The following is a 24,001-nucleotide window of genomic DNA, read 5'->3' as shown; positions in this document are numbered from 1 at the left end:
GGCTGAAAAAAAAAGTCCTGAAAGCAATTTGAACCATTTAACTGGAATCCAATAGTAACTCATGGCAATCACATATTGACATTCTGTCAGTACAAATTATAGCTGAGGTATGTTGCAATATGGCCTCAACATTGAAAATATTCACCACAGCACCTCCTACAGGAATAGCATATACTGCAAGTACTTAAAATGGAGCAGAAATTTGCCTTCAATTACAAGTGGTGAATAGACGTCAGATTCTATTGGCTGCCTCTTATACTCTTTTCCTATGACAATACATTGCTAGCCAGCCATCACCTGTTTCGTGCTAGTGATTGTCTACTTCTTCTTTTTCACTAACAACCAAAGATGAATTTCTATTCCAATGAATATTCTATAAAGCATTGTGCTTCATAACCAATATAGCATATATGGTGGTGGATAATTGCATCTCAGCATACAAATAGAACTTAGTTCCATTTTCAGAGTCACAGAATGTCTTCTGATTCTTAAATAAATTTTGATTTTTTAATTCTACCTTATAAATCATCCACACTTCACACATATATGCAAATGTATTACAGAAGGAAAAAACAACAATAGCCAATTATCTTTGAAAATGAACAGCACTACCAAATGCAATTAGAATCAAATTGTCAAAATAAAATATCCTGGATAGTAACATTTCCCAAAGGGAAAAAATGCTGGGTGATTGTACTAATGTATGTGTTACTAAGAGATATATGACGACGAAGTGGGCATAAGCCCATCTGCAACAAGACTGGACATAACAAAGATGTGTTGAGCACTAAATACTCAAGCACTCACACTTAAACAGGCATGCAATAATCAGAAGGCATATGGCTAAGCCCATGCACTAAGCTAAGAAGAAGAATCTTCCAATCTGATCACCTCTGCAGCCGAGTAAAATATTTTCATGTTTCGATGCAAAGCAGACTTGTTGACATGATAAAAACAACAAGATGCTGGAGGAACTCAGCAGGCCAGGCAGCATCCGTGGAGAAAAACAGACAGTCAACATTTCAGATCAGAACCCTTCTTCAGGACTGAAGATAGGAAAAGGGGAAGCCCAATATATAGGGGGGATAAACAGAGCAGTGATAGGTGGACAAACGCGGGGCGGGGGGGTGGGTAAAAGGTGGTGATAGGTAGATGCAGGTAAGAGATAGTGATAGGCAGGAACAGGGGAGGAGGGGAGAGTAGATCCACCGGGAGATGGGTCAAAGGTATGGAGGCAGGTGGCATGGGGGGAGGAGAGGAGAGGAAAAGGAGAGAAAAAAAATAGGCTGGGAAAGGGAAGAAAAGAGGGCTAATGGTGCGGGGAGGGGGTTGGTTTACTTAAAGTGGGAGAATTTGATGTTCATTCAATGAAAATTTGATGACAATTCAATGACTTGTTGACTATAAGAGCTAAGAATAGATGCAGTCAGTCTGAATACAAAATGCATTCATTCATTTGTGAAATCTTGAGCAGCTCAGAAACATTTTAATTAGTTTTAACAGCACAATGCCACTCTGCAGTGCAAGGTTCAAGATATTTAACAAAACATACAGTTAAAGCATCATTTTAGAACCCATCCCCCAGTGAAATATAACAGCCATCCCAAGCAGTTCAGCAGTCATGAATATAAGCATCACATACAAATGTGCTAACCACAAATGAAATGTAACAGGCATGAAAATATATTCAATGTGAATTATTTCCGATAACATTTGGAAGACAATGCTTTACCAAGAATATAAAAAAAAGACTAGCAATGTCCCTCAAAATGAATAATTCAGATTTAAACTTTTACCCATATTAATAAAGATAAAAAGCAATATAAAATACACAGAAAGACATTTTGAGACATGCGTCACTGTCTTCAGAAAGCATTCAGCTGATATGTGGATAGAAATATCAATAAGTTTTTTGCATGAGCAACCAGCATAAATTTTGCTTCTTCTTTCAATGAGACACCCCAAACATCAGCTCCCAACCGCTGATCATACTGCATCATCTATCCCACCTCATCAAGAATTAAAAATCCCATCTCTAAAGCATGGATCACAAAGAGCTCCAGGAACCTCTTGAAAACACATGTCCAGAAACGTTACTCTTACAACGACAGCAGGAGCCCCTCTGTTGCAGAATTACAACCAAAGTGCCTCTTACAGTAGTCGAGCTCGGTCAGTTGGTTATCATTCTCAGCTATACTCCCAGTGTAAACAAAACCCTCTCAGCACCTCTGTATCAAAAGTTAAGCAAAATTTACAAAAAGCGTCTGGATTCAAAGCCTATTCTTCAGTTGCCATTCCCTTTGACGCAGTCCACATGGATAATAACCAAATTCCGAGGGAACATAAAGAATGAATGGAAACATCATCACAAAAACAGATGCAAAAGTTTAAAAGTTTCCAGGCAATGAGCCATTGAAATACTTTTAAATGCAGGCTTGCACAAGGCTGTTTGTGCACGCTCTGACCAAACTCTGGTCAGTCATAAGAAAATTCTTCCTATCAACATCTCAAGGCAATTGACTGTGGTGCATAGAAATATCAGGCTAAATCTTGAGTCACAATACCAGTAAAGGTGCATGCACTATTTGGTACTTATGGGAAATCATGGTAAAACAAAACCTTTAAAGTTAATGCAGTTGTACTGTATTAAATCTCAGTATTTATAACATACATATAAGAACATTAATCATATTAAAAATAAGTTATGGCTATTCTATTTTGCAGGTCTTTGTGTCCATCAGCTTTCCAGCATGAGTCAAAAGTCAGGACAGTGAGTAAACGTGCTCTCACTTTAAAAGCTCTGGAACCTTTATCTTTTTAGTAGTTTGTTGTAGTCGTCTAGAAATTGAGAAAAAGTTGAACAACAAAGATATAGATATGATTACAACAAACAAATGGAGTCCAACCCGATCCCAATAACTGTTCCAAATGTCCCACCTTATCACCACTCCCACCAGTGTTGGGCAGGAGATACAATTGAACTATTTGTAAAAGGCCCATAAATTAAAATAAGGTTAACTTCAAGCCCAGCTATCCCAGACTCTGCCTACCCCAAACACACTCCAAGTTAAAACTGGTGCTCATGAAGTGAATGCCTCCACACATCACCAACTTCTACACAACGGTGTGAGTTAAGTCCAGCAGGATCCCCCACTACATCTTTCTGCTGTGTTAGATCAATCCAGGATGTGCTGCTCCACTGGTGGTGTGTGTTTTTGCTCTGTGAACAAACAGTCCAATTCAAATTCAGGAATATTACCATATGGACATAAGAAAATAGGAATAAGAGTAGGCAACAGGACACCTCAAGCCTGCCCCGCCATTCATAATTATCACAACTGTTCTATCCCAGTCTTCATCTCCTTCTCCTTTACTTCCCCAGTTCCCCAGAGCCCTTAATTCCCTAATTTTTCAAAAATGTATCTACATCCTCTTTAAATACCCCCAATGATCTGGCCTCCACAGCCCTCCAGGGTAGTGAATTCCAGAGACTCACCACCCTCTGTAAAAACATTCCACATACAACAAAAGTTTAACTTTCTCTAGTACAAAAACAATTCATAGAGTCATAAAGTAATAGAGTCCAGAAACAGGCTCTTCAGTCCAACTAGTCCATAAGATAAGTTATCTTTATTAGTCGCATGTACATCGAAACACACAGTGAAATACATCTGTTTGTGTAGAGTGTTCTGGGGGCAGTCCGCATGTGTTGCCATGCTTCCGGTGCCAACATACCATGCCCACAGCTTCCTAATCCATACGTCTTTGGAATGTGGAAGGAAACCGGAGCACCCGAAGGAAACCCGCGCAGACACGGGGAGAACGTACAAACTCCTTACAGACAGTGGCCGGATTTGAACCTAGGTTGCTGGCACTGTAAAGCATTATGCTAACCGCTACACTACCGTGCCTGCCCATGCTGCCCACGATGCCCATCCAAGCTAGTGCCAATTATGTTGCATTGGCACTTGATGAGCCACATTATGGGCCAGATCACCAAAGCATTGGAAGAATATGGAAAAGTATGATATTACTAAAGTGGGTAGAAAAGCAAATGTTAAACATGATTCCAGTTGTCAAAATTTGAACTATGAAGAATAATTAAATAATCTTAACTTTTTCTTTTTTGGAAAATAAGTTTTGAGTTAAGCTAATAGAAGTCTCAGGGGCCCTTGTAAAGTGCAATGATAGCCGATGGTGAACCTTTCCTACTGAGATTTTAATTGACTGTTTTTTTATTTCAAAGGCCAGTAATGATATTTCAAAATTAATACTGGAATGCTACAGACTGGATGTGTAATATTTTATTTCTTAATTTACAGGGTCTTCAAAAAGACCAGCCCCAATCAGAAGGTTAGTGTAAAAACTAAATGCAGCAGAAGTTGTAAATCTGAAATTAAAACAACAAATGCTGGAAACACTCAGCAGGTCAGGCAGTATCTGTGGACAGAGAAACAGAGTTAAGGTTTCAGGTCAATCATGAGTTTTAATGAAAAATCAGATTTGAAAGATTTCTCTGTTTATCCCTCCACAAGGCTGGGGATTCTGGGGATTTCCTGCACTTACTGCTTTTATTTTGTAAGATCAATATCTGGCTTTGCCTATCATTCTGGTTGAAGTTTTCATTTACTCTTAAGTCATTAAATTCTAGGTTGGGCATTTTATTTCACCACCATTTGTAATTATGTACAGCAGTTTGCAGGTTATTTCTATGTCAATAAGGAATACTGGGAATAACTTTGACTTTTATCCGCAATATATATTCTGACAGAGTTTTGTGGAGTATGTTACAGAAGTGTTGGGTAACACTCATTTCTTTTGTTATCAGCTCTCACTCTATCTGGGAAAGCGAGACTTTGTTGACCATATTGACAAAGTGGACCCAATTGGTGAGCAAGGACCATAATTTACAAATTAGTAGTAGTAGTGTACCATGAGTACGTATGAACGTGTCTGTGTGTAAAGTGCAAATGTATGAATGCTTGTGTGTGTGTTCATGTGTGTGCATGTATGTGAGTGTATGAGTGTGTGTGCATGCGTGTGGGTGTGTTGCAGCCTCCTGTACAATGTCAGTAGCACACAAGCAATAGCTGAGAAAATATTGCTGAGTAAGCTATGTATCTCGGTGCCGTAGATGCCGCTGCAAGCAAATTTCTCATTGCAGCTCTACCTCACCGCACTCATGCATATGACAATAAACTCAACTTGACTTGAAACTCTCAGCAGCTAGACATCTCCTCATGGAAATTCAGTGGGGACAGGCTCTTCAAAGGTTTGGTAAATAAATGCACCACCTGACAACAGAAAAATGGGAACACTTCAATTTCAGCCAGGATGATGATGATGCAATAAATCTGGATGCCCCTGGCCCCAGGAGGAACATTTTGATCTTCAACCTCCCATGATAATGGATGTAATATGAGCTAAGGACCAAGCTTGGATTTGAATCCATGAACAGCTAAATAGGTCACCAGCATGGGTAAGAAGGAGCACACATCTTAATTGTGTGTCAGGGCTGTAGATGTATATATGGGCAGGGGAAGGGCCCTAGGAAAGGAAGGAAAGATTCGTACTGAACTTGTGATCATGTTTCAGGTCCAGAATGATGCAACAAAAAAAATCTCCTTTCCTCCTAAATGTATGGATCAAACACTGAAAGAATTTAGGACAATTTTGCCATGTCTGGCCGATAAAAATGCCTTTAAGTTCACAACCTCAGTGATATAAAGATATTATTTCTTAAGAGTAAAAGCAGATGCATTAGTTTAGTTCATTGGTTTTCTGAGGCCAAGATAGCCTTGTTGAATTATAAAACACATGAGAACACTTAATGCTGATATTAATCGTTCAGGTAAAAAGAAACTGCCCAAGTAACGAAGGCATTACTCAGCTTGGTGAACAAAGAAGTGCAAAGAATCCAAAACCTATGATTGTGCAATATCCCTAATCTACCAAATTGTTGATTTTGAAACTGATGAGCAGATCCTAAAACCTTTAGTGTGAAATACATTCAGCAGGAGAGCTTTTTAGTATTCAGTTAGCGTTCTGTAGATGTGAGCCTTGTTTCCATGGCTGATCCCTACTTTCTACAATAAAACAGAGATAGGATCAGACTTGGCAATGGTGGCAGTCTCATAGACTGCACCATAATCACACATTAAAGACCTTCTGTGTGTGATACTGAAGCTGCCTGGTATTCATAGTCCCATGTGCAACGGTGAGAAGAAATGATAATTCTTGCAATCACCTTGTCTCATTGGGTTAGGGGCTGTTAATGGACTTTTAATCTGCAGACCAGAACTAATAAATCCCGCCATGACAATTGGAGAATTTTAATTCAGTTAAATAGTTTGGAGTTAACAAGTTAGTTTGGGAGGAGAGGATTGTTGGGATAGGGGAGTTGTCCTACTAAGAGAGAATGAGATAAGAACATCGTCCTACCAAGAGAGACTAGTTTGGGCCTGTATTCTTGGAGTTTAGGAGAATGGGAGGTGACCTTATTCAAGCATTTAAGATCATAAGGGGGCTTGACAGCATAGCTGCTGAGATATTTTCACTAGTGGGAGAGTCTTGAACAGGGGGATATAACTGCAAGATAAGGTCACTTAAGATTGAGGGAAGCAGAAATTTCATCTCGCAGCAGGTGCTGAATCTCTGGAATTCACTGTCCTGGCAGATGGTGGAAGCTGTATCACTAGAAATATTTAAAGTAGATGTGGATAAATTTTTAATAGATCGAGGAATAACGGTGTACGGAGAACTGACACAGTAGAAGATAGAACATAGAACATGACAGCACAGTACAGGCCTTTCGGTCCATAATGTTGTGCCGACTTTTTATCCTGTTCTAAGATCTATATCCAACCCTTCCCTCCGACATAACTCCCTATCTTTCTATCATTCATGTTTCTATCTAAGACTCTCTAAAATGTCCCTAATGTATCTTCCCCCACAACATCTGCCAGCAATGCGTTCCACGCGCCCACCACTCTCTGTGTAAAAAAACCTCCCCCTGACATCCCCCTTATACCTTCCTCCAACCACCTTAAAATTATGTCCCCTTGTGTGATCCATTGTCGCTCTGGGAAGAAGTCTCTGACTGTCCACTTTTTGACTGTCCACTTCTCTGACTGGTCTCCAGTTGAGGCCAGCATAAATCAGCCATAATCATATTAAACAGTGGGGCAGGATTGAAGGACCTGATGGCCTACTCCTGCTCCTATTTTCTTGTGATCTTGCATTGTATATCAGTAGTGATGTCTTTAAAAGTACCAAAATTGTATTTGGTTTATGAATACTCAGTTAGAACTTTATTGGTCCTTACCTGGTCTGGTCCATGTCGCTCTAAAACCACATCAATGTGGTTGACTCTCACCTGTTAGTGAGTCTCTCAATGCAAGGACAATTAGCAGTGAGCATTAAAAGCTGGCTTCATCATCAATGTTTATGAATGAATGTAAGAAATGTACTTTGCTTTCTGTATTCCACTTTGAGTCATAAATAGACCATGGCACATTTACTTAAGAACAATTGATCGAAACAGAGCCTTCAACACTCCCAGGCTAATTGACGTTAGCATTCAGAAAGCACAATTTTTGGGGTGAATAGTTTGCATTCAGACAATTACTTTAGAAGTTGTGTTGGCTTGTTTCTTGCAGATGGTGTATTGGTGATTGATCCAGAGTATTTAAAAGACAGAAAAGGTAAGGGTGCTGAGCTGACATGCTGCTCTTTTCGTGTTTTGATCATTGCACCAGGTTTGCTATTTCCCAGGTCATCACAACATTGACACCGGCTGACTCTGGTTTATCTGCTGATCTCTGACCCCTGTAAACACACTGTGCTTCAACAGAAAGTGCATGATGAGAAATGGCTCAACTCCAGTGTGTCTTTTGTCACTCGCCCCCACTTAGGCAAATTTGATCCTGAATTCTCTTTTCCTTTGCTGAAAATGACTAGACAATGGTGGATTATTGAGTGCTGGCTGTGTGAGATGAGCCACTGCTGGAAATCTGAAAGAAAAGCAGGAAATAGTGGAAACACTCAGCAGGTCGGGTAACATCTGTGGAAGGGAGAATAGAATTAACGTCGCAGGTCTGATGAAACGTCTTCAATTTAAAATGTTAACTCTGTTTCTCTTTCCACAGGTGCTGTCTACCATTAGATTCATAGAGTTATACAGCATGGAAACAGGCCCTTTGGCCCAATTTGTCCATGCCGACCAAGTTACTGACCTCAGCTAGTCCCATTTGTCTGTGTTTGGCCCATATCTCTCTCAGCCTTTCCTATCCATGAACCTGTTCAAATGTCTTTTAAACATTGTAATTGTCCCCACCACTACCACTTCCTCTGGCAGCTCGTTCCATAGACCCACCACCCTCTGTTTGAAAAACTTGCCCCTCAGGTCCCCTTTAAATTTTTTCCCTTTCACTTTAAATCTATGTCCTCTAGTTTTAGACTCCCCTATCCTGGGAAAAACACTATAATTATCTACCCTATCTGTGCCCCTCATGATCTTATCTCCCTCTATAAGGTCACCCCTCAGCCTCCTACATACCAGGGAAAACAGTCCCAGCCTATCCAGTTTCTCCTTATAACTCAAGCCCTCCAGTCCCAGTAACAACCTTGTGAAACTTTCCTGCACTCTTTCCAGCTTAATGACATAATTCCTATAACTAGGAGATCAGAACTGCACTCAGTATTCTAAGCATGGTCTCACCAATATCTTGTGCAGTTGTAACATGACATCCCAACTCTTGTACTCAATGCCCTGACACATGAAGGCAAGCGTGCCAAATGTCTTCTTCATCATCCTGTCTACCTGCCTTGACACTTCCAGGGAACTGCATACCCCTACATCTCTCTGTTCTACAACACTCTCCAGGGTCCTACCATTTACTGTGTAAGTCCTGCCCTGGTTTAATTTATCAAAATGCAACACTTCACACTTGTCCAAGCTAAATGCCATCTGTCAGCCCTTGGCCCACTTTTGGATTTGTTCAAAATCCTTCTGTAATCTTAGATGACCTATTTACTGTCCACTCTACCTACAATGTTGCTGTCATCTGCAAACTTACTATCCATGCCAACTACATGCTCATCCAAATCATTAATACAGATGACGAACAACAGTGGACCCGGCATCGATCCCTGCGGCACCTCTGGTCACAGTATCCTGCTGAGGGTTTCCAGCACTATCTGTTAAAACTCCTTCAATCAGCTGTCTTGCACTCAGGGTGACATCTGTTGATACAGCCACAACACAGACTATATTCTAGTGGTAATTCAATAGTTGTGATGCAATTTTCAGTACCTGCTGATTGGGTGAGCAACCTTGTCTCTGACTAGAGAAACAAAGGAAGCAGATTAGATCCAAATCTGGGCCCCTTGCTCTTTCTCAATGTCAATTCCTAGTTTAACATCTCACAGATTTTAACCTTGTATTTTAAGTACTGAAATTGTGAGGATTTTAACTGTCATTGGGTTTCAGGTGAGAAAACAGGCTGGCAAGTTAAATTAGTGGTTGCCATTTATATCTCTTCGACCAACTTTTTGCCTGATTTGGGCAGTAAATCAGCCTTTGTTTCTCTAGTAACTCAGCCTACTCCCACTGACACAAACATTTAATGGATGGTGTGGATGTGCTGTATATTAGTGAGTCTGACAAAGCCTTGCAATTCATGGTGGGACCCTTTTTAGTTTTTGGACCCATTACATTTCCAGAATCGTTCCTCATTTTAGAAATACTGGGAAGGTGAATGGAGATATTAAAATAATTCACAATAATAAACTCCTCAGAGTTAAAATTTTGTACTTTCAGCAGCTTTAAAGTAAATCAACCTCACATTTGCAAGCTGTATGCAAACATATGCAAAATATGACCTTAAACTGAGCAATAATTAGCATACATTTCTAAATTTTATAATGCTTTGGTTCCCTAAAAAGGCATTTCCTTTCCCTCAAATGAAATGAGAAACACTCACCTTTTCTGGAACTAATGGTGTGCCGTCCCGATCAGTCCGGGGTTGGTCGTGTGAGGGGGGAGTAGGTGCACTGGGAGGTAAGCAAAGGCTTCAGAGACTTACACTGCCAGCTATAGGAAAGTCTTTATGCTGCCTAATCGTGGCTTTAACTAGCAGGCAGAGAGAACTCACTAACTCCAAGGTGGGTAAGTACACTGGGCCACTTGAACACTCAATTTCTATTTGTGAACATGGTTTATAATTAATTTGCAAGCTCCGCAAGTAGATATGCCCCAATAACTGCAGCTCGACAAGGCTGCAGTGCAGGGAAGCAGACAGAGAGAGTGATAAAAAAAGAGGAACTTGCATTTCTTAGAGAACATTCCAGGAAACAGGACTCCAGCACAAAAGGATCATTTATGAATTCCAGTGTTGTTACTTAGACACCAGTTAACAGATACAGAGAAACCAATTCATGAATATGATGACTTGGTGATACTGTGATCCCTCCAAAGGCAATCCACAATTGTTTGAAAGTCCTAGGATAATATGACCAGGAAGAGGTCAATCAATTCCTTCAGCCTACATTATCATTCAGTTAAAATCACATGTGATCTATATTGATTCCATGTCTGCCTTGGTTCTGTAAACCTTAATGCTCATGCCCAACAAACATCTGTCAATATTAGGCTTGTAGTGTTTCAATATGCTTTGCCCACCCCCTCCTACCCTTCCCTGGGTAACTAGAAGGAGAAAGGTCCACGTGATTTGGAGCCAAAACACACACCAGAACTGTTTCCCTTGCCCGCAGCATAAGTCACCCACCCTAGTTAATATAGGGGTCAGCCTCTCTCTTTTTGTGGTAGATTCTCCTTGTGTTTGATCATGTGCTTCATTAAAGTGCTTTATAATTGGAACTGAGTGTTTACCAGAGGTAAACATGAAACATTTTTGGTCTACTTATTTACTAAGTTCTCTGAACTCCTGTTTACACAGTTTATGTGCTATTGACATGCGCATTCCGATATGGCCGTGAAGATTTGGACGTCATGGGCCTCAGTTTCCGAAAGGATATTTACTCGGAGGCAATTCAGGTTTATCCACCACTTCCGGAAAACAAGAAGCAACTGACTCCACTGCAGGAGAAACTGATTAACAAACTGAAAGAGAACTGCTACCCTTTCTGCTTTGAGGTGCGCTTCAACAGTACAAGTGGTCCCTGTTGTTATTTAAACTAAGGTTAGGGAGTATTCGAGGTCTGACAGGCTTTGGATCATAGGAGTCTAATCATGGGGCAGGTTTACAGCTTTGATTGTTGGACTGTGGACTTGAGGGTCAGGGGAAGGAAGGTGGCGGGGAGTTGGGGGACAGAACTCTGCTCCCCCTGACAAAACATTGCTGCAGCTACTTATCTTTCGATCCAATGATTCTCACTGCCTTTCAGCCGTTACCTTGTTTATGACCAGGAAAATTGCCTCCCTAAAACATTATAGTGGCCGATTCAGACTGAACATTGGACAACCTATCCCCCTTGATGTACTTATATTGAAATTTGTTGGCCAATTTCCCACCTATTCAGCCTTTATTAATGTCTCCATGTATTTTATCACAGTCCTCGGAATTAACTGCCCCCAAATTACATATAATCTGTTCAAATTCCATTCTTAAGCATTTATAAAGCTTACATCATTTGTCATACATTTATCATGTAAAATATACATCGATTATAAAGGAATGATTTGCCTCATTTCAGTTTCCCACTTTTTCTACACTCCATGAGGGAAAGGTTCCTTGTAACTATTGTCCTTACTTAAGATCTGTGGAGAACCCAAAAGAAATGAAGTGCTTATATCCGCATTATCTGTGTTGTAAGGCATTTTAATCTTCTTTTCCCTGATGAAGATAAGTTTAGCTCTGTAAATCTCTCCTTATGATGGGTCATAAGTTGAGTTAAAGGCTGCAACAGTGCCTCATAAATTCACAGCCTCACCATCAAGAAGGTTAAGGGGTCCAGGTGCCTGGGAACACCTCTGCCTCTAAATTCCTCTCCAAGCCACCCTACATCCTGATTTGGAAACATATCACCATTCCTTCTTTGTTGCAGGTCTAAATCCTGAAACTCCCTACTCAACAGCACTGTAGGAGTATCTTCACAGGGGTGGTTGTAGTGGTTCAGGAAGATGGCTCACACTGCTTTCTCAAGGGCAATTATTATCGTCAATGAATACTGGCCTTGCCTGCAATACCCGTGTTCAGACAATGAATTAAACAAATGGATTCAAATTGATGTCAATTAAAGTGGCTTTTTATCACAAACAATATGTTTCCAAGGTTGCATTGTAGCTTCTTTGACACTGAAATTATCAATTTCTTTACAGATGCCAACTAACCTGCCATGTTCAGTTACCTTACAACCAGGCCCAGAAGACCATGGAAAGGTAAACATACCGCTTGTCAGTAAACAGATTGAATGGTGTAAGTACGTTCCCTACATTAGCATGGGAAGGGGGTGAAGAATGTAGCTAAACAACAACTTCCATACACAGAGCAACTGCTTCTCCTGCTCCATGCCAACACAAGAGGCTGGGCCAAATGTCTTTTAGATCTCCCTTGACAGTCACTTCACAACAGTCTGGTGGTGAGGGAGGGCGGCAAGTTAGCCCAAGCCCACACTGGTGCTGGATGATGGAAGGTCAGTTCTGAGGGTTGGTAGGGGGAAAAGGTGACGGGCAGGTGATCTCAGGCCCAGATTAGTCCTGGGGCTCTCTTTAAGGTCAAACCAGATGGACAGACCAGAGGCAACATTCCGCCTTCCTTTTCACATCTGAACATTGGAACCAGATTTAGAGTCATCGACTCATAGAGATACACAGCACAGAAACAGGCCATGCTGATCATCAACCACCCATTTACACAAATCCTACATTAATCCCTTTCTTTTATTCTCCCCACATTCCCGTCAACTCCATCCCGTCTCCCCCACACCCCAGATTCTACCACTCACCTACACACTAGGGGCAATTTCCAGTGGCTAATTAACCTACCAATCTGCACGTCTTTGGGATGTGGGAGGAAACCTGAACACCCACCTGATCACAGGGAGAATGTGCAAACTCCACACAGACAACACCCAAGGTCAGAATTGAACCTGGGTCTCTGGCGTTATGAAGCAGTGGCTGTGCAGGCTGCACCATCCTACTGCATTTATTTATTAATTTTTCTTCTTTCCCCACACAGTTTCAGCGAGGAGGTTTGCTCACCCATTCACAGATCTGAATGAAAACTCTAATTACCATTTCACCTCTTGGATATTAAAGGGGCAGCTAAGGTGCTCCCCACCCTACCATCCCACTTCCAAGTTTAGTCCCAAGCAGCTGATTTCAGGTGCGGAGTCAGCATTAGAACCAATGACAGCTTTTCGCCAGATGTCTGCGCTAACTCACTAAACTGGGGAGAGCAATAACATTTAGTTTAGATGTTTCACACAATGAGAGTATCTGAACAGACATTAGGGCAGATGGCAACAAGATCAGCAGGATCTAAGTGGCAGGTTTAAGGGAGAAAGGAGTTTGGAGGAGGAGAGGCTTAGGGAGGGAATTGCTGAACTTGAGGCTCTAGTTGGTGATGGGCGTCAGTGATGTGGATGCAGCAGAGAGCAGAATTAGAGAAATGCATGGATTTTAGAGAACTGTAGGGATGGAGAATGTTACAGAGGGAAGAGAGATTTTAAAGCAGGGATTAAAGTTTTAATCCAGTTACTTAACGACATGTCAATGCAGGTCAGAAACACAGGTGGTGAGTGAACAGTGTTCTAAAGACAGAAATAATTTTAAAATAGCTTAACAGGTGCAGCAGCAGAAAACAGGGATATCTTTCCACTATAGTCACAGCACCTCCAATGAAAATGAAGGGAAATCATTTCAACTGTTTCCACGGTCCTCTGTTACACAAGTGGAAGAATGCTATACCTGTAGCTAACATGAAAATGTCTTAAATCTAACAAAACTTGTTTTGAAGACTTTCTAGACTACCAGCTTTTTCAGATGATTGAATTTTCTCAACAGATTTTGGTAGTTTTCTCATTTTTAACTGTGTGTAATATTCTCAAAATAACTACCACACCATCAGTGGTCAGGGAACCTGGATGAATTGCATATGACAATAATTGCAATAAAACATGTCAAAATTCAATGTCATCTTTTTCACCTTTGCCCAGTTCAATTTTCTTCCTTTACGTTCAGTTGATGTTGAGCTTTGCAGGGCTGCAGGTCAAAAAGCCTTGATAAGGACAGCAGCACAATGGCACAGCCCGTAGAGCTGCTGCCTCACAAGTGTCAGTGACCCAGGTTCAATCCCAACCTCCCAGGCTGTCCATGTGGACTTTGCAAAAACTCGTTGTGACTGCATGGGTTTCCCCTGGGTGCTCCAGTTTCCTCTCACCTCCCAAAGGGCTGGTAGGTTAAATGACAACCGTAAACTACCCCTTGTGTGCAGGTGGGCGGTAGAAGTTGGGGGGAGTAAATGGGAATGTGGGGAGAATGGAGTGGGATTAATATAGATGGGTGCTTGATAGTCGATGCTGACTCAATGGGCTGAAGGGTCTGTTTTCCTGCTCTATGACTCTAAGGAATCAGCTTTCTGGTTCTGGTGACATATGAACTTCTGTCCATTTAAACACTTTGCCAAAGGAGACTTCTTGCTTGTGGTGACAGCCTCTCATGTCACCATGTTCCCTCTGATCCCTGCCTATTTCTTCTCTGGCAAGCAGTACTTTCTCCAAGTGACTCCACAGCACTTGCTACCAGATTTGTGCTTTGAGACATCTCCCCCTTTTATCCCAAGCGGCAGACCTTTGATACATTAAGAAGACCCCTGTGCTATACTGGATGCTGAGTTTCCCTAATTTCCATTGGATTTACATCAAATGAAAATTAGGGAAACTCAGCTTCTGGCAACAAGGAAAGTGGGAATAATTCTTACAATGAGCAGCCCAGCGAATCATTTAAAGAAGAACAATGTCACCACCTGCTGGTGAGAAAAGTAGCAATTCTGTTCCATGTCAAGAGAAGGACAGTGACCCTTCAAAGGAAGTGAGCTTTAACTATCTGCCTTTGCTTCTTCTGTGTTGAAGTACACCTATCTCTCGACTTCAGTGACAGGTTGATGGCAGCATCGAAGGTTTCTTGCCTTTACTGATAGACGCTTGCCTGCACAAGGTGGAAGTACATTTGCATCATTGAATCCTTTTTGTCAAAATGCAAATACAGTTGAACGAATTCTGCCTCCTATTTCACAAAGTGCTGCTCGTCAGGGAGGAAGTGGGCAGGGACCATAAGCACAGAGAGACCCGAAGACATGACAGGTTCTCACCGCAGGCAAGCAACGTCCTGAAACAAGGCGTTGAAAGCAACAGGTTTTAATGCAAATGTGTTCATCGATCAGAGATACGACCCGGTGCCAAAACCTCTTTAGTACAAAAACACACTGAAATGTTTTAAATCTGCTCACCAATATTTGTTAAATGCCACAAAGTATGTCAGATGCAGATTAATATAAACTGTGGTAAACATGCAGTGCATTCTGCAGATGATAGCACTCTCAAAATTAAGCCCAAGTCACATGAGGTGCCAGGTATATGACGTTGTAAACCAGAGCAAGGGAGGTTAGGGCATCAGAACAAAGTTCCAGTTTCTGAACCCTCGAAGCAGATTTGTATTTTTTATGTTGTCTAATTTTTAAAAAAACAATTTTTGTAAGAAGAACAAGAGGGAAGTTCTCACTGAGTGCGGATGGGGAAAGGGAAGATCAGTGGAGAATAGAGCAGACCTTGACCGCGAGTAATGGTGTTAGAGGCTTCATCAGCTTCAGTTCTCATCTGTCCCAATTTCCTATAAATGGAAATAAAAAACAATCAGGAAAGTTACAAGAATATAAGGACAGGAAGACGAGAATAGGTTGAACAGCTGCTTGAGACTGCACTGTCAGTCAGCAAGGTCATTGTTGGCTCTGGGCCTTGGCTCCATGTTTCTTTCTCATCTCCAAGCTTCTGATTGGTTTAGAGTCTAAAAATCTATCTGCTGTTTCCACTGATGATAACCGATACGTAAAGTGAACAGGGGAGTGGTGCAGTAGGGGTACAGCGATGCATTATTTGCCATCCCAAAGTTTTGCCAGGAACCAAGTCACTAATGCAACCACATAATAACATGCAACAGAAACCTTGGGCAGTTCTGCAGGCAGTCTCTGCATTCAAAACTCCCTCAGAATCTATAGGTGCTGAAAGCTCTTTTTATTTTATATCTTTTTTTCATCTGACACTTGGACCTTTCTTAGCTTCAAGAAAAGTCAATGACAGAATATCCATCCACAGCCTTCTGGGGCGAGTATTCCAAAGATGTACTGCCTACTTTGTAAAGGAAAGTCTCCAACCTAAAGGGCCAAGTCCTAATCCTGAGACCATGTTCCCTGGTTCTGGACTAACGCCACAGCCTCTCACCACCTACCCTGTCAGTCACTCTCAGGATATTGTGTGCTTTAGTGAGGTTAGAACACATTCTTTTCCACTCATGCAAAATGATCCCAGATTTACCACCAACTATTTTACACCAATGCCAAAATCACAACCTAACCCAACATCCTTTCAAAGGAGTTTTCCTGCAAAAGCAGAAGTATTTTCTGCAGTTTTTTTTGGGGTGGCAGAGAAAATTTTCCTCCCTCAAAGCTAGAAGTGTTAAAGGATAATTGGCAGCTGCCTTGACAACAGGGCAGGGAAGGCCAGTGAAATGGTGTACCAAAGAATCTCGAGCCACTTCATATGCCTTTGGTTTAACAGTGTCAGCCTGTTGCTGATTTGTAAGTCGTGTAAATTACCTTCTGGCTAGCAGTTATTTTAAGGAATGACCATAACCTTTCACACATTGAATTTGGCCTGTTGACCTACTGTTCCTCCATCTCACACGAACTAAATTTTTCTTTTGTTTCTGGTTACAGGCGTGTGGCGTGGACTTTGAGGTGAAAGCATTCTGTGCCGATAACCTGGAGGAAAAGATTCATAAAAGGTACAGGAATCTTTACCTTCTGAATAGCTCTCACTGTTAGGACAGCGGTGGATGCCTGCTCCAAAAATACCACTCTTTTTTCATTACTCTCAGCTCTCAGCAATTGCCCAGTCCCGTTCTCCAGTGATCACCTATCTGATCCACCCACTGAATCCTGCCAGACCTCACTTTCTAATGAACCCCCTTGCAATTGAACTGCAGCTTACATTTCAATGCCCTTGGTACAGTGACCAGGACCAAGATAGGATTTGAATTCCTTCATTCAACCCTCCTGTGATTAATGTTCTTTAAATTAGCCTCTACCCCTCTCAGACCTGGAGCCCTAATACCAGTTATTGGTTCTGTGGGCATTACACTTTATTTTAATCTATTCATTTTATGGGCTGTGGGCACAGTTGATAAAGTCATCATATATTGCCCATGTCTAATTGCCCTTGAGAAAGTGGTAATAAGTCACTTTCTTGAACAGCTGCAGTGCACCTGGTAAAGGTGCTCCCACTGTGCTGTCGGAAAGGGAGTTCCAGGACTTAGATGATGAAGGGCAGACAATATATTTCCAAGTCAGGATGGTGTGTGACTTGGAGGGAAACAAAAGGTGGTGATGTTCCCCTTTGCCTGTTGTACTTGTCCTTCTTAGTGGTAGAGGAGGCAGGAGGTACTGTTGGCAGGTAACTGTGATACATTTTGTAGATGGTGCACACTAGCCACAGTCCACTGGTGATGGAGGGGGAAAATGTTTAGGATGGTGGATGGATGCCATTCATGTGTGCTGCTAGTGTTAAGCTTCCACTGTTAGTACCAATATAAACAGAGGAACGATGCAGTAGGTTCTGCATAATTTGCCAACCCAGGACTTTGCTGGGAGCCAAATCACAAACACAACCAGGAAAGCATGATGGAAAAAGTCTTGGGCAGAACCACAGTATTACATTCAAAATTTCCTCAAAATGTGTGCAGATACAAATAACTTTTTCTTGTCATACTTTTATTTTATGTTTTTTCTTCCATCTGGCACTTAGATTTTGCTGAGCCTCTAAGCACTTAATTCTAGTAGTCATCATTCATGACCTTGAGTTAGATTTATTGCCGCCATTGGTCATTGTCATCAGGGATTCACTAACCTTTGGAAGGCAAGGAGGAGCTGTGGGGGGAGTGGGAGTGGGTGTTGGTGCCAGGAAGCTCAGTCCCCCTAACTCTACCCCACCCATAACCTTCCATTAGCCAAGAGGAGCAACGGTTCAAGGCTGACGTGGAAAAATGTCAGCAACTCCTCTTTCACTGGCCTGATTAAGGTCCGAGGATTCCTAGTCCAGGTTACCTGGATAAGAAGTTTCTGTTTTAATAGTGGAGGAATGAAAGTTAATGAGATCCTAAATGTGAAGCACGGAAAGATTAGCCCAAGAATCATAGAATGAAACAGCATAAAAGAGATCATTCAACTCATCTTACTTGCCCCAGCTCTTTGATGAAGATTAGCTTCCCCATAGCATTCTTCAAGTAATTATCCAACTCTCTTTGAACATCACTGAAACAGCTTCCACCTGTTTAGGTAATACAGTGCCGATCACAATTTGTTGCCTCAGATCAATTCTCCTCATCTCCTGGGTTTGTTTATCAATTATATTACATTGTGTTTGTCAACACTCTTTGTCCCCATTTCTTCCCACCCAACTTCTTCCTGCCAGTAAAAACAGATTACTCAATCAAACTCCTTCATTGTTGACTCCCTACTAAATCTCCCATTAATCATCTCCACCCTAAGGAGAGCAGCCCTGGTCTCTCCAGTCTGACCACACAACTGAAGTTCCATATTCTCACAGCTTGTTTTGTAACTCTCTCTCTAAGGCCCTGAAATCCTTCATAAAATGTGGTACCCTGAAATGGATGTAATCTTCCAGCTGAGACCTGGCAGTGTATTACAAAGGCTCAGCATAATCTCCTCCATGTTTCTCTGTTTATATTGCCTGGATCCCACTGGCTATTAAAACAATGTTTTTAATTTGCCTTGCCATCTTCTAAGACTTCTAAGGTCTCTCTTTTCATAAAGTTGTTACTTTTCTGGAGCTCTTTGTAGCCTATACATTCCTTTCCCACACTGTTGGTAGGCTCCAGTTTAAAGACTTCTGGCACTCTGTTCAAGTGGCTTTTCTTAAGATGGGAGTCCACTTTGGAAGCTGTCAATCATAACTCCTCTCATCTATTCTCCAATGCCCTGTGATTTGATTTATCATGATCTCGCTTCAATTTTGTTACCAAGGTACATAGCTTAGCAATAAATCCCACCTACCATGTGTTTCCCATTTTCACAGTTAGTTTGTGTCCTCTTGGTCTGTCGCTCACCTTCCCAATGGTATTTTTTCTGCATTCCACATCATCTGCAAACATGTGTCCAAGTGCAGACCATTATGTATATCATAAGTTTCTGAGGGAAACACTGCACACATCCCTCTGCCTGAAAAAACAATCATCTGAAAAAACAATCATTAGTCATTAATCTCTGCTTCCTGTCACAGAGAGTCATGTCTCTGCCCAGCCTCTGCCTTTTATCACATATTTTTTTCCAAAGGGAGAGATTGGATATATTAAGAGCTGATTTTCATTAAATTTCTTCATTCGGTTAGGGTTGCTGGTTTTCAAATGCAGGTGTGATTCGGTTCCAGTTGGATTCGAACCACCTCCAGATGTGTCTGGAAATCAACTGCTAACTGTTCTCAATTTTCCATTCTTAACTCTATTTTCATAATTGTTCACAGCTCCAGCTGAGTCTAGGGATGATACTGCAAGAAGATGAGGAACATTGGATTTATAAAAGTGAGATCCATTAGCAGGAACCACCAGAGGGGTTGGGAGAATAGATGAGTAGGCTTGAGCCCAGTGCCAGAAATCTTTAAACTGTGACCTAGCAACTGTGTGGGAAAGGAATGTAGAGATAAGGAGGTATTCTGGAGGAAAAGTAACAATGATCAATGTATAGTCTGAGGATGAAAAATCTACAGATGCTGTAAATCTGAAACAAAAGCAGAAAATGCTGGAAACACTCAGCAGGGCAAGCGGCACCTACAAAAAGAGAAACAGATTTAACGTTTCAGGTCTAAGATGCTGCTGAGCGCTTCCAGTAGTTTCCATTCTGAAGGTGCTATCAGTTGTGTTTTATTCACCTCAGGGAACATGAATCAAATTTAATGAAGCACTTTGGGGTTGAAATTGTTGAGTGGTTATGCTTTACTTGTCAGGAATTCGGTGAGGCTGATCATCCGCAAGGTACAGTACGCCCCAGAGCAAAGCTCCTTGCAACCCAAAGCGGAAGCAACTCGTCAGTTCCTCATGTCGGACAAACCACTGCACCTGGAGGCATCACTCGGCAAAGAGGTCAGTTCCAATCAGATGGCATTAATCCTAGTGGACTGGATGGCACCAAAACCAATTGCATCTGGATGAAACAGCTGGGGGAAAGTTGCCTCTGAGTCAAAAGGTTGTAGATTCAATTCCCTCCAAGAATGTGAGCACTAAAATCGAGGTCAATCCTTCGTTGTAGATCTGAGAGAGGGTTGCTCTGGTATAAGTACCTTCTTTAACATGAGCTGTAAAAATGAGACACTGTGCCCTCTTGTGGTGAGAATCATTCAAAGTGCAACGGAGCTTCCTGAGCTCTGGCCAAAATCCACCACACAGTTAGAGACACTTAAAATAGCAAATCTGTCCAAGAAATCGGATTGTGATTTTGTGGGTTATGTGATCCAATTTCTTGGACAAATAAAACATTTTTGAAAATTGGGAATTAATTATGAAGTGCAGGATTTTCATTGTGGACCCACTGTCCTCTGACACACTAACGTAGGAAGGAGCCTGGATGTACAGAATGGTGTCTGACATGATGAAGCGCACATCTGGATGTCACTCCACAGTTGCCAGTCAGGCACGCGTGGCCAGAGTGGTCTCTAAATCTCTCCTGCAGACGTCCTTCAGCAGGTAACAGGTCATAAGAATATAGAAGCAGGAGTGGGTCACTCAGCCCCCTCCAAGCCTGCTCTGCCATTCAGTATGATCACTGATTTTTCTGCTTCAGTCCTCATTTCCTCTTCTGTACCAATTCCCTGTTGCCCTCAATTCACTGATCTTTCAAAATGATCTACTTTTGAGCTGAGAACCAGATTTCAAAGGGTCGTCTGTAAGAGATTTGTTTCTCAGTTCTCTCTTGGACCCCCTCGACTTCCTCACCGTGCTGGTGACCACCAGCTTCAGGGAAGTGCTGAACACTCTACCAACCTAACCCACACTCACCAATCTGACACAATGCAGCATTCCCCCCAAAACCCACCCCTATCCCAAATAACTCCATCTTCACATCCCAAATTTAACTACCAGTCTCTAGCACTGAGAAGTCTATAAATGTTCAGTAGGTCAGGCAGTATTTGTGGAGAGAGAAGCAGTTAAAGTTTCAGGTTGATAACCTATCATAATAACTTTGGTCGTTTGCTTTGTGGTGTTTCTAAATCTCGTAGCAATGGGTTCACAAGCAAAATGATTAGTGTCACCCACCTCCCCCCAGCCCCAATCCCACATTGTGACTGTTCAATGTACCTTTAGAAGCACAGACCGGATGCCAGGCCACGATCTGGTTATTATCTGGTTAATTTGTGGGAGCTTGCTTTGGGCAATTTTGGCTTCATTGCAACTTCCACCCTCCCTTAAATACTCAACGCTCCCCCTACCCTACCTGCACACACCATTCTGCAACCTTATCCAACTCAGTATACTCCAAATACCCAACAACATTTCCCCCACAGCCTTCACGTCCAAGGAACTTCTCCCCCAACACCTCAACCTCCAAAAATACTCCATGGACTATACTTTTGGAATTCTTGAAACTGAAAGATTCTTTATAAACCTATGCTTCTTGTTTTTTGAATCCCACAAGATAAATTATTGCTCAGGACCTGAGGAAATAGAGGTGATAGAGCCATCGAAACCTGCTCCTGTATGACTTTTGTTATCTGGCCATCCAAGAACCTTATTAGAGATCAGGACACAGTACATAGTCAGTGAAGGAGAACGTCAGTTCTGTACTGTGTATTTGCTAAGCCCCATTTCCTCCCAATAAGAAGGGCAGGTGGTACCAATGCAGGACACCTTCCAGCATACGAGGGTTTATTGCCCTTGTCTTGTTCACAATCTCACCTCCGAACATTACATAATTGCTCAAACCAGTGCCAGGCTCAGAAACCAGAATTTACAAAGAAGCAGTAAAAAAAACAAAGGTGAATGGAAAAATAATGTTTCACTATTTAATTTTTTTTGGAAAATGTAATTACTTTTTATAAAAGCCCTGAAGCAAAGCACTTAATAATCCCATTTAATCCAATCAGTGAATGGAGGACAGTGCTGGATGATCTTTCACTAAGTAGTAATCCCTGTGATATTTGCAGATTTTCCTACAAGCATTAGTGAATGCCATTTAATCCTAAATACACTCAAGCCTCCATGAAAATACTTTTGTAAAAATGTTATATAAAATGTGAACACAATGTGTAAAACAATGCATTTTAATGCATTGGTGTCATTCACTACGGAAACAGCAAGTATACAGTACATCAATACTAACGTGAATGTATATGATGATGAAGTTCTTCTCTAAAAGGCAAACAAGATCTAGAGAGCAACCAAACATAGCATCATAGAGTTGTACAGCATAGAACAAGTCCTTCAGCCCACAAGTCTATGCTAACCATTGTGTTTGTCTTTACTAATCCCACTTGCTGTATTAATTCCATATCCCTTTATGCCCTGCTCATCCAAGTACCTGTCCAGATGCCCCTTAAATGCTGTTTCTGTTCCTGCCTCTACCACCTCCTCTGGCAGCTCATTCCAGATACCAACTACTTTATGTATGAAAAACGTAACCCTCGGATCCCCCTTAAACCTCCTCCCTCTCACCTTAAACCTATATGCCCTCTCGTTATAGACGAGGAGGAGTTCATTGTAACTTAAATTAAAAACATTCAGTAGACAATTTACTGATTATTTTACTTGATATTAGAAGATGGTACAACATTGAAGAAGGAAAATGGTGCTTGTAAGATTGTAAATTGTATAAAGTTCAGTCAAGATTCCTCAGACCTCACCTTGATGGTTGCTAGCGTGCAGAATCTGTTTAGAGTATTAAGGGGCTATTTTTAGCAGGGAGCGGGTTTTGGGCAGGCTTTTGTGGAATTAGAGTTATAAAGGGCAGAAACAGGCCCTTCAGCCCGTCATGTCCACACTGACCATCAAGTACCAATCTATACTAATCTTATTTCCCAACACTCAATCCATAGCTTTCTGAGTCTTGGTGCTTCAAGTGCTCATCTAAATATTTCTTAAGTGCTGTTGGAGTACCTCCCTTCCATTTTAAATGAACAGTCCTTTATATTGTAACTGCATCCCCTGGTTTGTGACTCTCCCACAAGTGGAAACATCTTAACATCTACCCTGCCTGCCAAGCCCCCTAAACTCCAAGGAATACAGACCAAAAACCATTTAGCTTCTCATCCCAGGAGTTGACTTTGTGAGTCTCCTTTGGACTGCCCCAGTGCTACTGTATTCTTTTTTAACTAAAGGCACCAAAACTGTGCAAAGTATTCCAGGTGTGGCCTCACCAACACCCTATACTGAGACAAAACATCCCTATTAAACTCCAACCCCTTTGTAATAAAGGCCAAAATGCCGTTTACCTTCTAAATTATCTATTGGACCAGCTTGCTAACCTTTTATGATTCATGCACTAGAACATCCAGAGCCCTCTGAACTTCACTCATTTGCAGTCTCTATCCATTTAGGTAATAATCTGCCTTTTGATTCCTCTTACCGAAGTGTGTGACATCGCACTTGTCCACATTAAACTCCACTGTGCAATGAATGGATCTGTATGAACGGTATGCAAAACAATTTTTTCACTGTACTTTGGTACATGTGACAATAATAAACCAATTTACCAATTTCACC

At 41.6% G+C, this 24,001-nt stretch overlaps 2 protein-coding genes across 3 annotated transcripts in view; one reads left to right on the top strand and one right to left on the bottom strand.

Annotated features, from left to right (window-relative positions):
- The window catches only part of LOC127573234 (phosphatidylinositol 3,4,5-trisphosphate 5-phosphatase 2-like), a 149,452-nt gene extending 139,330 nt beyond the window's left edge, over positions 1–10,122 (bottom strand). The window contains exon 1 of one of the 2 annotated variants that reach the window (XM_052021257.1): positions 9,984–10,122. The gene's annotated coding sequence lies outside the window, so the exon portion shown is untranslated. Of the gene's footprint in view, positions 1–2,155; positions 2,175–9,983 lie in introns of those variants that run through there. The other variant, XM_052021258.1, reaches the window with a different exon arrangement.
- The window catches only part of LOC127573820 (beta-arrestin-1-like), a 38,811-nt gene continuing 16,890 nt past the window's right edge, over positions 2,081–24,001 (top strand). The window contains exons 1-8 of the mRNA XM_052022328.1: positions 2,081–2,169; positions 4,323–4,353; positions 4,829–4,889; positions 7,659–7,703; positions 10,959–11,155; positions 12,341–12,400; positions 16,953–17,020; positions 20,254–20,389. Coding sequence (XP_051878288.1) covers positions 2,081–2,169; positions 4,323–4,353; positions 4,829–4,889; positions 7,659–7,703; positions 10,959–11,155; positions 12,341–12,400; positions 16,953–17,020; positions 20,254–20,389 — 687 coding nt within the window. The remainder of the gene's footprint in view (positions 2,170–4,322; positions 4,354–4,828; positions 4,890–7,658; positions 7,704–10,958; positions 11,156–12,340; positions 12,401–16,952; positions 17,021–20,253; positions 20,390–24,001) is intronic.

The sequence above is a fragment of the Pristis pectinata genome, chromosome 8 (assembly GCF_009764475.1).
Source record: "Pristis pectinata isolate sPriPec2 chromosome 8, sPriPec2.1.pri, whole genome shotgun sequence".
Lineage (NCBI taxonomy): Eukaryota > Metazoa > Chordata > Chondrichthyes > Rhinopristiformes > Pristidae > Pristis > Pristis pectinata.
This window is presented reverse-complemented; position numbering and strand designations above follow the sequence as displayed.